Below are 15114 nucleotides of genomic sequence, written 5' to 3' on the forward strand. Positions count from 1 at the left end.
GGTAACAAATTTTACTGGGTATGTCTACCAGTTAACTACCAGTTAACTATAAATAACACCAGTAGATTGATCATCATCGTCACGGTGTAAACCCAGGAATGCACATTGTGCATGCGTAGTGAATTGCATTTTATAAATAAAATGATCAATCTACTTGTGTTATTTATAGCGTGTATATCGTTTTGTCACCCATTTTCGCGATGTACTTTCGATTTCACATCGCGAAATTTAATTACCGAATATACTGAAAATATGAACTTTTTTTCAAGTAATGAAATACACCAGTTGTGATATTTTTATCAATATAAACTAATAATTGTAAAAAAGACGGTATTTAAGAACTTTTCTTTTTTCGTCATTTCGTGGTTGACAGTCCCTTTAAGGCACTTTAAAACAGTATAATTATGATGATTGTGTATGGATTGGGCTTGACATAAATATAAAATCCGTGATTTGAATATGTTCTTTAACAATGGGTACTTGCCATTTCATCAAATTATTAAACCTAGCTTGACGCAATTAACGTAGAGGTCGTATTTTTAAGTACACAATTATTTAAGACGACCGTGCAAACCTTCTTTCTCTAGCGACTACTGACCTTTCATATTTCATGCAATGACGGTATCACAGAGAAATTGTGGTGTTCATGCTATGTTAATGCATTTAATTGGATACATGCATGCGCGTATTGTTAACCTATCCCTTAACTTCAAGTACACGTATATATTGTTTGTATATATTAACTGAATATTTCATGTATAATATAGTATTATAGTATGATTTCCATTAGAAATACTTGTAATATGGCATTTGTATGAACATATTTCAATGGTGTATTAATAGTGTATGTAGCATGTTGTTGTTTTAAAACACATCTTCGTATTTTATATGAACTGCTTAGCACTTTATCCAATGAATCCATCAATTGCACTGGAATATATAACATATACCAGAGCTTATGGCATTTCCCTTAGATGTATCAGTGAGTGTCTGTTGTGAGATTCAGTCCATTGGTATGTATGCGTACAACTGTGACGTCATACATGAATTACCCAATCAGTATGAGAGAGATACAATTAAAACGATGTTTATTGGTCAGATATCAAAATTTGTGTTATAGCTTGCACATTGCTGACCATGATTCCCTTCGCAAATCGACTGGCTCAATACAAACGCCATTTATTGTTGTAGTCTGTTTTTTTTTATACTATTTACGTGTTTCAACCTGGTAATGTTTTGGTTTATTATTTGTTAATCCATTTTTCTTCTTTTAAAATGACTTTATTTATTTTTTAATAAATGAATTAATGAATTGTTTGATATTGTCTTTGTGGTGCGAATGTTTTGACATGTTGTTATTTCGAGTTATAAGTGTATAACTTTTAATTTCTGTTTACACGTTTTTACTACAAAATTATAAGCTTCCTGATATATCTTCGGGCGTCTTCGTAAACTACTCAAACCTAGACACAGTTTTTTATATGTATTACATTCACAGACCCAAAGGCATGTATGTAATTGCAAACGAAAATGTTTCTTCAGTTCAACGTGGCATAGGCTCAGTATGTGATAATGCTCAGCTTTTGCAATCTGGACTAAGCCCGTCTTCAATCATTCCAAGCGTGTTTGCTCTATAGGGAATCGTTAGTCCAACATAAAACCTTCCAATAATTAACTATTTCTGGACTTAATAGTGTCAATTTGTATTTCTGATGTTATCACTTACAGCGATGCGTACAATCTTAAATTCTTTGTAATCGAACATGTTTTAAATGCATGTCCATTGATTGTACCAGTCTAGCATACTTCAAACAAGAACACTAAAAGGCATGTGTTCTGATTGTTTCATATGCGCATTTAGATGTCAAATATATCGTTATAACGTTTTCCAATTATACCTTTCTTGTTTTATACTATCCCTCATTATCATAGTTATTTGGGTGATTGATTTGATAATAGCTTTCAACAAAACAGACCACTTTACACAACACGTTTATGAGTGTTGTTGAGTACTTGATTGTCACAGTTGCGTATGCTGGGTCGTCATCACGTGTGTAGTGGACGTGTGGTACATGGAATCCGCCCGATATATTGCAGCATATAACTTTCTCTCGTTGTTTCCAAATAACGCTCGAAACCCTGCAAAGACGATGCTATAAGCAAGGAATGACTTAAACATATGTTAAATAAAAAATATATCAAATTCCAGAAGTAATCAGACATGACATGTCTTGTTACATCGGCTATTCATATGATTAAGGTAGATAACTGATTGGATACACACTGCATGGTCGTATAGACAATTCAACACTTGCAATTAAGCAAATGCTTAAAAAGTGTCATTGATTTATCTTAAACGAGATCGGTTGATGATCATTTTTTATTACAATAAATTATCATTAACATGCTTTTTTCCTCCTCGTTAAAATGGTCCGTGTACCTTTTCTAAAGTTCTCGTTAAAACCCGCATATATAAGTGGATTCAAGGCGCTATTTGCGAAAGCAAGAGTGTATGATACAAACTCCATAATGCTGTACCAATGCGGCAACTGAAACAAATAAACATCAGCTGCAACAAGTAGCACGCGAATACCCAGCAAACAAATATGTATTATTTTACAAGATTTACTTATTTCTTATTTGAAAACCGTGTATACACACATAAAAAAGCGAGATACGAGTTTATGGTTAATATATTTGGAAAGGCAAAGCATATGTATTTGAGCTTTACACTATAAATATAAAGCTATTACGTTGCATGAATTTAAGTCGTCAATGTATATTATATATAAACGGTATGCTACTTTTGAACCTTCGCACATTTTGCCGTCGCGCAAATGTGAAGTCATTTACAAACCCTCTAAACTACTAATTGTTTTTGCATATTCTTTTAATGCCAACGTACCTGTTCGTGCTTGTTCGGTCGATACTCAGAATATAATATAACAATTTCCAGGGGTAACCAGCACAGTCCAAAGGTGGCCAAAATTGTTATCAGCATAATAACGACCTGAAATTTGAAAACAAATATATGTATGTACGTTTTATTATTCTCAACAAAACTAAGATTAATAATTAACAGTTTTTATTTAAATGCAATTACAATTTATAAACGCTTATGCGATTGCCGTCACTTACAATTTAATTATGTTCTATATAATGCACGATTGTACCCAGTATTCAATTTAACCCTCAGAATCAACGAACATTTCGTGCAATATTTCGAAAAATAAAGTTTAACTTAACATATACACAATCAATGTTAATTATAGCAACCGAAAAACAATTCAACGCTAAATGTGGTTAAGTGACATAGATTTCACAAGATACAAACTGCTATTTTTGTTTTTTTCGGGACTATATAATCAACACATGTTCATGAACCAAGTTAGTTTTCGTGTGTCGTATAAATATATATCGTTCCGGGAATTTTAAACGGAACATCTTATACCACATACAAATAAAACTGAGCATTTTGTATCTCGTTAAATCAATGCCACCACAAAACATTTAGCGATGAATGTTTGGCTATTGTTATACTGAACATACATTTTTTTATGGTTAAACTTTATGTTACCAAATGGTTTTGAGTATTTATACTACTTTAACATTTAGTTTTGTACTTTTGAAATATGGTTGGATTTGGTTTTGTAGTTTTGAAATATGGTGTTGTTTTTTTTACTATTTTAATCTACAGATGGTATTTATGGGACAAATAGTACATAAAGTAAGTTTTTAAAGATAAATTAAATAAAAATTAAAGTGTATCATGAGCAACTAGGAACTACAGAATCTGCATATGCAGGAAACTTACTTTTCTTTTCACTTTTTTTTGCACCTGAATTTCTTTGACGGAAATTCTTTCACCCGGTGCCCGTGTAAACCACACAGTGAGTATTATCAGGAAATATATGACCGACATTGTCAATATTGGGACAAAATACAGAGCTACTGTCACAAACGTGTAGTATGCTTTGCGACCTTTAAATGATTTCATTATAGACCCTGTCACCGGGTCTACTTCCTCAATTAGTGGCCATGTGTCATCGCACCATATCTCAACGTGATTGGCCCATACTCTAGACTCTTCTTGGCGGACAAACAGAAGAGGTGATGCCACAGCTATTGCGCATACCCATGTGATGACTATAGCGTAGCTGGCTCTCCTCTCGATGATGTGGGCTTTCATGGCAAACACAATGCCGAAGAAACGATCGCAAGCAATCAGGACGAGAGAAAAAATTCCGGCCACCATTGATGTTACTGAAAGAGAGATACATTATGAGTAAGGTGGGTTGTAATAAAATATTAATCCTTTATAACCGATGTGTTATGTGTGTGTGTATGAGTGTGTGTTTGTATTGCGTGCGTCTGTTACGTGAATACTGATGTGTCAAAGTCATTGGCTTCAAATGGTCCGTTTCTAAACTGTTATCACTTTTAAATGTTAAATGTAATAAAGTATTCTGAATTCGGAAACGATTATTGCATAAAAAGAGAAGATTGTACAATCATGTAAACACATAGAATTGTGTACAAAAGATTCAGTCATGGTAAGTGCACTTTGCTCGAATTGAAGATGTTTGGTCTGTTGGAAACGGAAAATAGAGTATGTCTTTAATTATGATTCAATTATGATAAGGGTACAAGAGTAGGTGTGCAGGTAACTAATCTGATCTAGACAGTCAATTAAATATTGGTATTAATAGCATTTGAGTTAAATGTATACCCACATAATAATATTACATGTGATAAGATAATAATACTACTATAATATAAGATAATAATAAAATACAATATATAATTTCTAATGAATCCTATATTCATATGATGTTTGAAGCAATATTGAAGTTGGCTTAACAACCCAGGATACTATACATAAATAACAACATTAATATTATAAAACATATGCGATTACAACGGATACAACTTTTGGAGAAGCACTTTATTTAAACACATAGACATTATGTAATTGTTAATACTCATATAAAAACAGCTTAAACTTTCCGTTTTATGCAAAATATTTTATATATATATATATATATATATAAATATATATATATATATATATATATATATATATATATATATATATATATATATATATATATATATATATATATATATATATATATATATATATATATATATATATAAATATATATATATATATATATATATATATATATATATATAATACCAATGATATATATATATATATATAATACCAATGACTTGCAATTAAATGTGAGTTTGAACAGCATTTGTCTACGAATTTCTTATTTTAAAATGAGCAAATGGAATGTTAAAAGTATCCGACTTTAACTAAAATTATGTAAACTATTTAATATATAAAACATCTCCCTTTGTATATGATTTCTATAGTCAACACTATCGATGGTTTCGCTGTATTTATTACGAGTGAATTAATATATACCGAACAAAGAACCACAATTGTTACAATCACTCATCAAATGTACTTATAAAACTCGATGTCATGCACATTATAATAAGACCGAGTTTTATCTATACCATTGGGAATAGCCTTGCAACACATTCATAGACTATAATAGTGCATGTATAGTATGCATATATGAAGGTCCGATATGTTCGCTGTAATAACGTTTGAATATATTAAGAAATTCAATTCATCTCAAACACTGTCTGTTAACAATACAAACACAAGTGGTATTAAAACGATGCAAAAAACGAGTTTAATCATAATGAAATTAAAAAATGAAATTATAGCAGAACAAAACAGAACAGAATAGTATATTTCGACTTAAGCACATCGTCATATACATACATATGCAATAACAGCATGCGTGTCAATTAAATACAAAACATATATCATTTCAAAGAAAGTTCAATTTAAACAGGAATGAAATACAACATGTTTAGTGAGAATGTCAGATGGATGAGGTTAATACATAATGACCACATAATGTAAAAATGTAGTTTTATAATTGCAACACGTATAATATTATTATAAGCTTATTGTCTTTGTGATATATTCTCAGATTGTAAAGCATTTTAAACAAAAAATGGCAAGTTGTCTAGTGTGAAGACACTCTAGATGCATATTTTATATTGCGTCTGGGTCTGAGTCATTTTTTAAATGCATGCCTTCGTTATCTATTGCTTGCAATCCGTTTTTTATTAATAATGCAAGACATGCCGTCTGCATGGGATGTCCGCTTTAAGCGGCAGGATAAATGCAGATTTACGAGCGTAAGCTTGCTGTTTACGATGACGATTCTATGTTACTTTCCAAGGACACTAACGTTTTATCCCATACTGTATTTCCAAACGTAAACATCCTAACGCGCATATCTTGGGAGAGCTTGTTTAGAAAATTACTCTGTATGAAAAATACTTCTTAAATTGTCAGTCTGATGACATGCTATCATTCATCAATGTCTTCTAAAATAGCGTCTTGCCCAAGACATAGCGTGTTCATATGCAACACTATTAGAAAACTGTCCCGTAGAGAGAGGGCTCCAGCTGCTTACTGTAATTGGCGACAACGATATTTGGATTAAATTACACAATAACACATTTGATTACTTAGAACACTGACTGGATATATTGGAAACACACAACTTATTGACATAATATTGGCGTTTTCTGTGTTTAATAAACTTTTTTTATTCCAAAAGTTTGTCTGTCTAAACTGGGCTTATTTAAGCTTTGTTGAAATGTATTTACATGTTCCATGTTATTTGTTTAATTAACACAAAATATACACTTAACATATAAAATCAAAACCTTTTCCTGAATATGTCATTTATTTTCAGAGTTCAAACCATGCAAGCCGTGTCCAGAAACAAAAATTGTGTTTAAGTATGATTGATTACTGCTATTCTAACAAATTACTAGCCAATGTTTCATTGGAAGAAAAACGAACACATCTATGCTAACATAGCACCGAACATAATCACAGCATTGAAAAATAGTGTTTAATTTTTCAATTTTTCTAATATTCAAAAATTTATGTATGGTATGAAAAAAATGCAATAATGTTTTTTTATCGACAAGTATCTACACTTAGTCGGCCATATGCGATAATAATATACTAATAAGGCGAACACGTATAAAATGTATAAGCATCAGAACTTATGATTTTTGTGCATTGATTGAAAAGCAATTGCTCATTGAAAACAAGTTTTTAATTACAATAATATTTAATTTAGTGGTAAGATTGATGTACACGAGTAATTTGTATTCATAGAAAAATCCAATTTGTTTTAGGTCCGGTCATTAAATTTTTTATATTAAATGTTATTTGAACGAAAAAGGTCTATTAAATACGTAAGTACATATTTATTTTACCGGTTGTTAAATAAATCTTTTTTTCCCTGTTTTTTTTCCTTTTCGTTATTTCGTTTAAATATCAATACATGGTTTAAATTGTTATATGGGGTAAAATTGAATAAGCTAATGAACATGTGTTTACGCAAGTTTCTCAATATGTTATAGTATAAAAGATTAAACAAGAAGGATTCGTCATACAAACGCCATAGTTTTACAAGACGTAATAGCTGAAACGATATGATCGTTAAGCGGATATAAGCGAAAGTTGTCATCTGAATATCGCAGTTAACACAGCAATATGTGAAACCCCTTCTTGTGCATGTAAAACAATCTTTGACAGAAACCAGAAAAAACAGACAAGCAAAATATAATCAGTCATTGTATGTGATTGTTCAATGTAAATGCTAGTAAGGTTCAACCATTATTTGATTATTTGGTCTGTTGCATTTGATATATCTCTATCATCATTATAAGTCGCTAGAATCAAATGAATTTGTTTACTAAATTTGTACCTTTAAAAACAACGTGTGTGTGTTGGTGTGGTGTGTGATTCTGCCAAAAGTTACTATTAAGTTGTACTTGAATTTACGTTAAGATGTGTGTATGTTAATTGTTAAGCACATGTGCTGCCATTGATATGGTTAAAAGTGGTTGCGAACAAAAGTACTTGTAAATAATTATGGTTATGGTTTTTGTAACATGTTCAGTATAATTATGGTTTAATACTGCAAATTTAATAACAGATCGATACCACTGCTCGCAATGTGTGGTGTACAGCAAACGTCCGCAATTTACTTAAATTGTAAAGTTTCGCGAAGTTATCAAAATAAGTAGTTAAATAAATGTCTATTTTTATTTTGTTAATTTAATCGTGTACAAACACTAACATGTATAGGCAATAACAGATTTTAAACTAGAATACAATCTGCCAAACTGCCAAATAAGTCACCTAATAACTTTAAATGTTGACTATCTGAAATAAATATGAATATCACATAACTACCGTGAAATATATGTGTAGATTTAGCCACATTTTATCTAAAATTTAACATTTATTGTTTGTAATAGTCTTAAAAGTGTAGTAATAGCATCTTTCATCAACAATAATGTGTCCTATAGTTCGCATTGTTTTAATCATATTTTTACGGTTCCGTCAAAATTGAGGAAGAGAGACGATCATATTTTGATATTCTTTTCAATTGTTTCCTCATATCGGTACGATGCCCTATAATGCTGTTGCGAATCGATATATTATGTTATCGTTTAAAAATGTTAAGTACATGAAACTTTTCTTTATATGTTGTTTCTCATGTCCTGTTCGGTTTACGTAGAGATCGAGAATAGTTTCGAACGTGTCTTTTAAATGCTGAAACGACACCTTTTAAGACGTACTCTTTCCTACGATATGACAATTAGGTTATACATCCTTACAAATATTGTACACTGACGAACGAATGTAACACATGTTTGTCCAGAAACAAACATGAACTCAATTAAAATTAAATTGCAATTTAAATAACTGTATTGTGAAATTCAATCGCAATAGTCTTACAAAACTTATTTGAAATTAGAATAAGTCTTTTAATGATTAACAGTCTCAAGCAATCAAGCATAACACGAATTTTTACAATAAAATCAATGTGAATCGTTTAACATGTAAATGTTCCGTGTCGGAGTATAATATATGTAAATGACTTTACTCTACGAAAGTTATGTATTAATAAAAGTATTGTTTTATTTTCCTTTCCAATTGATTTCCAGTAAATTTCCAGTTAATGACAGCTGATCCCAAAACTTGTTTGCTAATTGCGTAGTTTTAAATGAAGCCTGTATTGTAAGTTTATTACTTTAATAATACAAAAATATCAGACATTTGAGCCCTTTTTTAATGCATATCATTTGAACAAAAGTACGCATTTTGGTTTTTCACGTATGTTTACTACACTCGCAATCAAAATTTCCTGTCGACGTATAATTCGTTTATGTAATGTGATTGATTAAATTACAAATATTATTTTTACTATGACGTCCTGTTTTATTTTTATTTTTTATAAACAGTTATTATCATTCCTTAACCCGTTGTTAGATACGTCAATAGTTCTATATATATTCTAGTAGTTCATAATTTAACCAAAATACACATTTAACTCTAAAAATGGAAGGCATTAAGTTTCACATATTTTTGTTGCATAATTTTATTATCCTTAATATAAACCTTCTCATAAACATATCTAGTATCAGCATTTTAATTCGGCAAATTATTAAAATATTAAATGTGATCATTTGTGTTTCTAAATAACCAGATAAATTATAACATATTCGTAAATATAGTGTATATTTATTTATGCACATTGTTTGACATGTTATGGTCGATCCTGCTTCTCTGTAAGAACTATTTGCTGTATTGGTATAGATCTAAGAGATTGATCGAAAGATAAACCGCGACCAATTAAATATGTATCACTTCGTTACCTTGTGCAAATGAGTTTAGTTTACAGAAGACATTTCCCAGTACCCATCCCTCGGTCAGATCGTCCACAAGTCGAACCCAAGAACAACACGCGGTCACTAGAAGGTCCGACACCGCTAGGTTTACAAGGAAAAAGTTCGTAGTCGTTTGCATGCGTTTGTTCCGCGCAACCACCACAATTATTAAAATATTCCCAACGATTGCGATAAGCATAAGAAGCGAGTAAAGTGTTATCTTTAAGATAATCTCCCATTGTGCTACTTTTTTCAAAGGCACGGGGTAGTTCCAATTAAGTTCATTGTCGTAGTCCAATATATATGGATTTGCAGTTACATTCAAAGTTTCACCGATGGTATTTTCCATTTTCTCATAGGATAAGCCACATTAATTCTTCATAATATTTTATATTTTGTCACTTAAAAATGTTTTACATAATAAACCCAATATTTGATATATAAAATACATGTTCATTGTATTTTATCATAGTCCATAGCATTTTAACTATATATTATTTCCCATGAGATTTATTTCCAAGAGTTCGCTTATGGTAAAGTGCTATCAGAACGGCAAACTACTTCGACTGTAAGATTCCCTTGCGTCGAGACTGTTTTAAATAGAATAGCGGCTGTAGCGAAGCGGCTGTATCGAAGCGCCTGCAAAGTCTCTGACCAATCACTACGTGCGTTGTATAGAGTGTGATCGAAAAGCGGTTGTCGCAATGAAATATACCGCCATAAACATAAATTCACCGTTATAGTATACACGTACAGCGGCACGGCATGTCGTGATGGACCGATTAGCTCGCTGTTTTTGTCACTGAAGTAAATCACAAACAATAATGTGTGAACGATAGTAAACATTAAATGGTTTGTTTATTGTAGGTGATTTTGAGCCAACTAGAAAGACTATCGATTGTAAAGAATACCCAATTACACACAATAACAGTATTGACCGCATACTAGTACAAATCGGCATGTATTGAAGTTTGTAATTACATATTATATATTTATACATGTAAACATTGGATTTAAAAAGCTCCATTAAAAACAAAATTAAATTAAAGAAAGAAAAGAAAGAAAGACAGTAAAAAAGTAACTCTCAACTGGGCTCGAACCACTGTCCTCTGGAGTAAAAGTCTAATGTTTAGACCACTAGGCCACCCATGCTTAAACAATTAGTGACACATTTTATACTTTATATAAGCGATCCTCGTGGTGTCCCAAAATACAACGACAACAACAGAACTCTCCATTTTTTCAATCGTTTCGCGTTTAAACACTTTGTAATTGTCAGGTTTTTAAAACTTCAAAAGATGCATATAATGGATATTTCAGAGCATGGTAAATGTTCAGTTTCACTGTTTCCTCACAAATATAATAACTACAACGAACATTTACGGATCTGATACATTTTTTGTTAATTCGTCAAGTTATAAAAACGTAAAAAGGCCCCTTTAAAATAGTATTTCAAAGTAATTCATTTTTAATCTTGCAAAAACAAGTAAATGTTATATCATTGTGAATCATACGTCAGTCTATAAATAATGTGTGCATTACGAAAATAAGAACTGCTCAAATAAGCTCATGAACTAAAGAACAAATGTACTAAAGCTCAATGCTTCTAATCAACAAGTATTTTAAATCAAACATACATTGACCCATTCATTGTTTGAAATTTTATATTAGTGTTTTAAAGAAAGTTCACCTGTAGCGTTTCGACAACATATTTATGCATGATTCATGGGAAATAATGGAAAATTACAGCATGTACCAACATTACTGGCATGGTATAAATTACATACCGATGTTTAAATCACAGTTCTAAAAGCCGATGATTTACCTCGCAGATTATGACTAGGAATCGGCATTCAGTTGAAATGTATCGACGGTTTTATACGTTTCTATAGCATCAAAACGGATCAGCATTAAATCAGCAAAAAATATAGTTTATATTTATTTATTATTATACGAACCAACAACTATTTCGTTGTTCATTTTCGCGACCGAACATTTTCACATTGTTTAAGTAAAACGGCACGTAAATCACCATTGAATTCATAGCAACATTAAATAGAAATAACATACGTTGACAATGTTATTTATACAATCAACTTGCCAGGCAAAACTGGTAGGTTGTCTTTAGTTTTATTTACCTTTTGAAACATGACAATGTAACGGCTTAGAATTTAAGGCGATGGTATACAATTTTTTTGATATTACGCATTATTTCGGATACTAAGGTACTGCTTTATGTGCAGATTGCCAGCTTGTCATTTATTAAATATAGTCGTTCTGTTTTCGTTCGAATGGTGAATAGCAGTCCAAATACACTATTTAATAAAGCAATAACACGTTTGCAACTAGATCTTCTAAGAGACATAAAACCAAGATGATATTCTGAAGTAAATCCAATTAAGTATTTCAACGCCATTTTTTTCGCAAAGGAACCAAAACCAAACTAAACACACTTTATTGTACAGTGGGTGACGTTTACAAACCCAGAAACAGAAGATCGATGTCGGCTGTCGCTACATGAACATCTGCTCCGGGATAATCTATCGGAATTTGTCGCACACTGAGTCACATTTCTGTTTGTAAATAAGAATGCAAATAAATTGGTCATTGCTTCCTCTATTTCTGAAGGCCATTTTGGGATCAGATTTAAAGTTTCCTATGTCATTGTTGAACGAAGAAAAGCATGTTAAATGATGACCTCCAACATATACTAATTCAGTAAACATTTTCGAGTAAAGGATATTGTTTTGCTATTTGTTTCGATAATATAACGATTCTTACCTGATTCGATATATGCATCGCCAATTTAATTGAGCTCTACATTTTGCTATTTTGTTCTCATATCATTGGCTTTTGTCGGCATTTTTACGAGTATATTTTGTTAACGTATGGTCTATAAAGATAATCCAGATGCAAAACGTAACAGTTCAGGCAGGCAGACAGTTTTCATCAAATTTCCGAAAGCTAGTTTTTAAAACGTCAGCGGTTAATTCTTGTAGCATTATATTGTAAGAGAGGTTACCTTAAAACATGTTATGTCATGTATAAGTTTGTGGTGAGACCTGTGTTAATATGAAGTCCATGATCGTTTCCCCATGAGATAGTTTTAGGAAACTTGTTTAAAATAATGGTTTATTTATATGCAGTCATCAATCAAAATCGAGAAAATAACACAGCGTTTGCAACGCGTTTTATCGATACAAACACGTGTGTTACCAACATATCATTTAAAATACATAATCAACTGACAAGCCTGCGCATTTTAAAGGTTTGCTTCGAGATTTTCCTAAGTGATGCCACGTTTTTGTTTCGTTTTCCTTGCTATTAAAAGCATGTATAACCACTTCACACACAGTTTTAGTTTTAGAACATAAAATGGCATTTGTCAAATATATATGTGGACACGTCCCTTGCAAATAAATAATAATATACACATGTATAAGATCTGGCACGAGTCGTCATATCATACCATATTTTATTAAACAAGTTAAATTTATAGAGAAAGTGAATCACAAAATAATAGAATATCGCTGAAATATCCAGTTATTTAATATGCACCTTAACGCTATGTCCAAACAATAAATTTCCAAATCATAGTAATACTCATGTTGCTAAATTTGGGCGCAATACAGAAATAATTTACACTTCAATTGTTCTTGATGAACCATATTATGGATCTGAGCATTACAAGGGTGAACATAAAACACGAACAATGAACCGAAGCTGTCTAAGCATAAATGTTTCAGTGGTATAAGAACTTTTAGATGTCTTCGGATATTTCCAGTCATCATTATATAACGAAGATGTAAGCTAAAAAGGATTCTGATCCTTACTTACGAGCCTAACAACGGTTCTACGGTATTCTACGGTAAAACTGTACATATTGCAACGGTTATTCTGCTTCAATTGCGGCTGCTTAAATACGGCTTTTTCAGCTAACTTAATTAAGCACGCAGTTGGTTAGAGAATTCCCCCGTCTTATCAATCATTTCTGGCCCTAAGCTCGCCTGTTGCTTCACAGCTCGTTAACATTGTTCTTAATAATTAATCGTTGAACGCCTTTGCACGGATTATATAAGATTGATAGTAAAATTATCGCCTCGATTTAAAAGTACTAATACAGTTTTATGTAGTTATGAAAAAGCAATTAATGGTAAATTGTATTAAATGTGTTACGCATGTATTATCAGTAAGCTATGTGAAGTGGGTGTGCCCTCAATCTTCACATACCTTTTTACGAGAGAAATAACACATAGTGAAAGGACACAGAGAAAAAATGCTCTCATGAGGGCGTGGCTGAATTGTGTATGTGTTAAGTCTGGTGATGGCGCATGTCAGTACGCTGCGAGATCCCATTATCTTTGTTTTATAAATGTAAACACACACTTGATTTTAAAAACTGTTGGTTGGTAAATACTAAATACCGTTGGGTTCATCGCCTTCCTACCAGATAATACTTGTCTCTTTTACATATTATTGTTCCACTTATCTTCAAAATTAACGCTCGTACTTGTGTATCTTTATACGCATTGTTATTACATATTTTCGATTAGTTAAGGTAGCGCGCCCGAAATGATTCGCCGCGATTTCTTGAAAGATCGAAGAGCCTTTTTACCCGTTTACGTATGGATACCTAAGTTAAGCAGGTATCAATGTGAAATTGTCGAGGCCGAGTGGTTAAGGCGATAGTCTAGAAATCTTTTGTGATCTTCCCGCGCAGGTTCGAATCCTTCCAACAAAGCATACTTTTTACGCGTTTTGGTTCTTTTCTTACGTAATTTGATTTGATATAGCATATAAGCTATGTTTATTGTTAAATTTGTTACGTACCTCTGCTTTGAGGTATACCGTATTAATGACTTGATTACTTTTAGCTTTCTAATAGCTGTTAATAGTAAAGTACATAGTAAACGTTTAAACAATAATTTATTCATGCGAAGACAATAATCACAATAAACTTCGTGCGAAGACAATAATCGCAATAAACTTCGTGCGAAGACAATAATCGCAATTAACCACCCGTTAGACAGCAACACAATGTAAGTGATTCCTAACCGCCAGCTTCCCGGTAATTACACTAGGGTAGTATTTACAAAGTTAATGGCGTGTGACGCACAATCAGTCAGTTCTGCGTTCTTGCAGTATTTATGTGTAAATAATACCATTAGGTGTTAAAATGCTTCCAAAATCAGTGTTACTTAATGTAAACAATCTTCAATTTACTGGATTATTACTATAAAACATGTGATAACGACTAAAAGGTATTTACTTCGAAAAATGAATGACTCTCTTAACAAAAATTACGTCTATCCTACA

The 15114-nt window shown here is 31.8% G+C and overlaps 1 protein-coding gene across 1 annotated transcript; it reads right to left on the bottom strand.

Moving 5' to 3' along the window:
* Window positions 1–1424: 1424 nt before the first annotated feature.
* On the bottom strand, window positions 1425–10376 carry LOC127857966 (neuropeptide FF receptor 2-like). The gene is made up of 5 exons (XM_052394763.1): window positions 9787–10376; window positions 3815–4263; window positions 2906–3010; window positions 2441–2549; window positions 1425–2139 (listed from the first exon to the last, which is right to left on the bottom strand). The coding sequence occupies exons 1-5, from the start codon at window positions 10145–10147 to the stop codon at window positions 2021–2023; spliced, it is 1143 nt and encodes a 380-aa protein (XP_052250723.1). The 5' UTR covers window positions 10148–10376; the 3' UTR covers window positions 1425–2020.
* Window positions 10377–15114: the final 4738 nt, after the last annotated feature.

Source organism: Dreissena polymorpha, chromosome 1 (assembly GCF_020536995.1).
Source record: "Dreissena polymorpha isolate Duluth1 chromosome 1, UMN_Dpol_1.0, whole genome shotgun sequence".
NCBI lineage: Eukaryota > Metazoa > Mollusca > Bivalvia > Myida > Dreissenidae > Dreissena > Dreissena polymorpha.

Excerpts from the sequence above, each read along its gene's own strand:
- LOC127857966 (XM_052394763.1), bottom strand. The coding sequence starts at position 10,147 with ATGGAAAATACCATCGGTGAAACTTTGAATGTAACTGCAAATCCATAT. Across the intron at positions 4,264-9,786 it reads ACTAAACTCATTTGCACAAG|TAACATCAATGGTGGCCGGA; the intron begins GTAACGAAGTGA and ends TCTCTCTTTCAG. Across the intron at positions 2,140-2,440 it reads TAACGAGAACTTTAGAAAAG|GGTTTCGAGCGTTATTTGGA; the intron begins GTACACGGACCA and ends TCGTCTTTGCAG.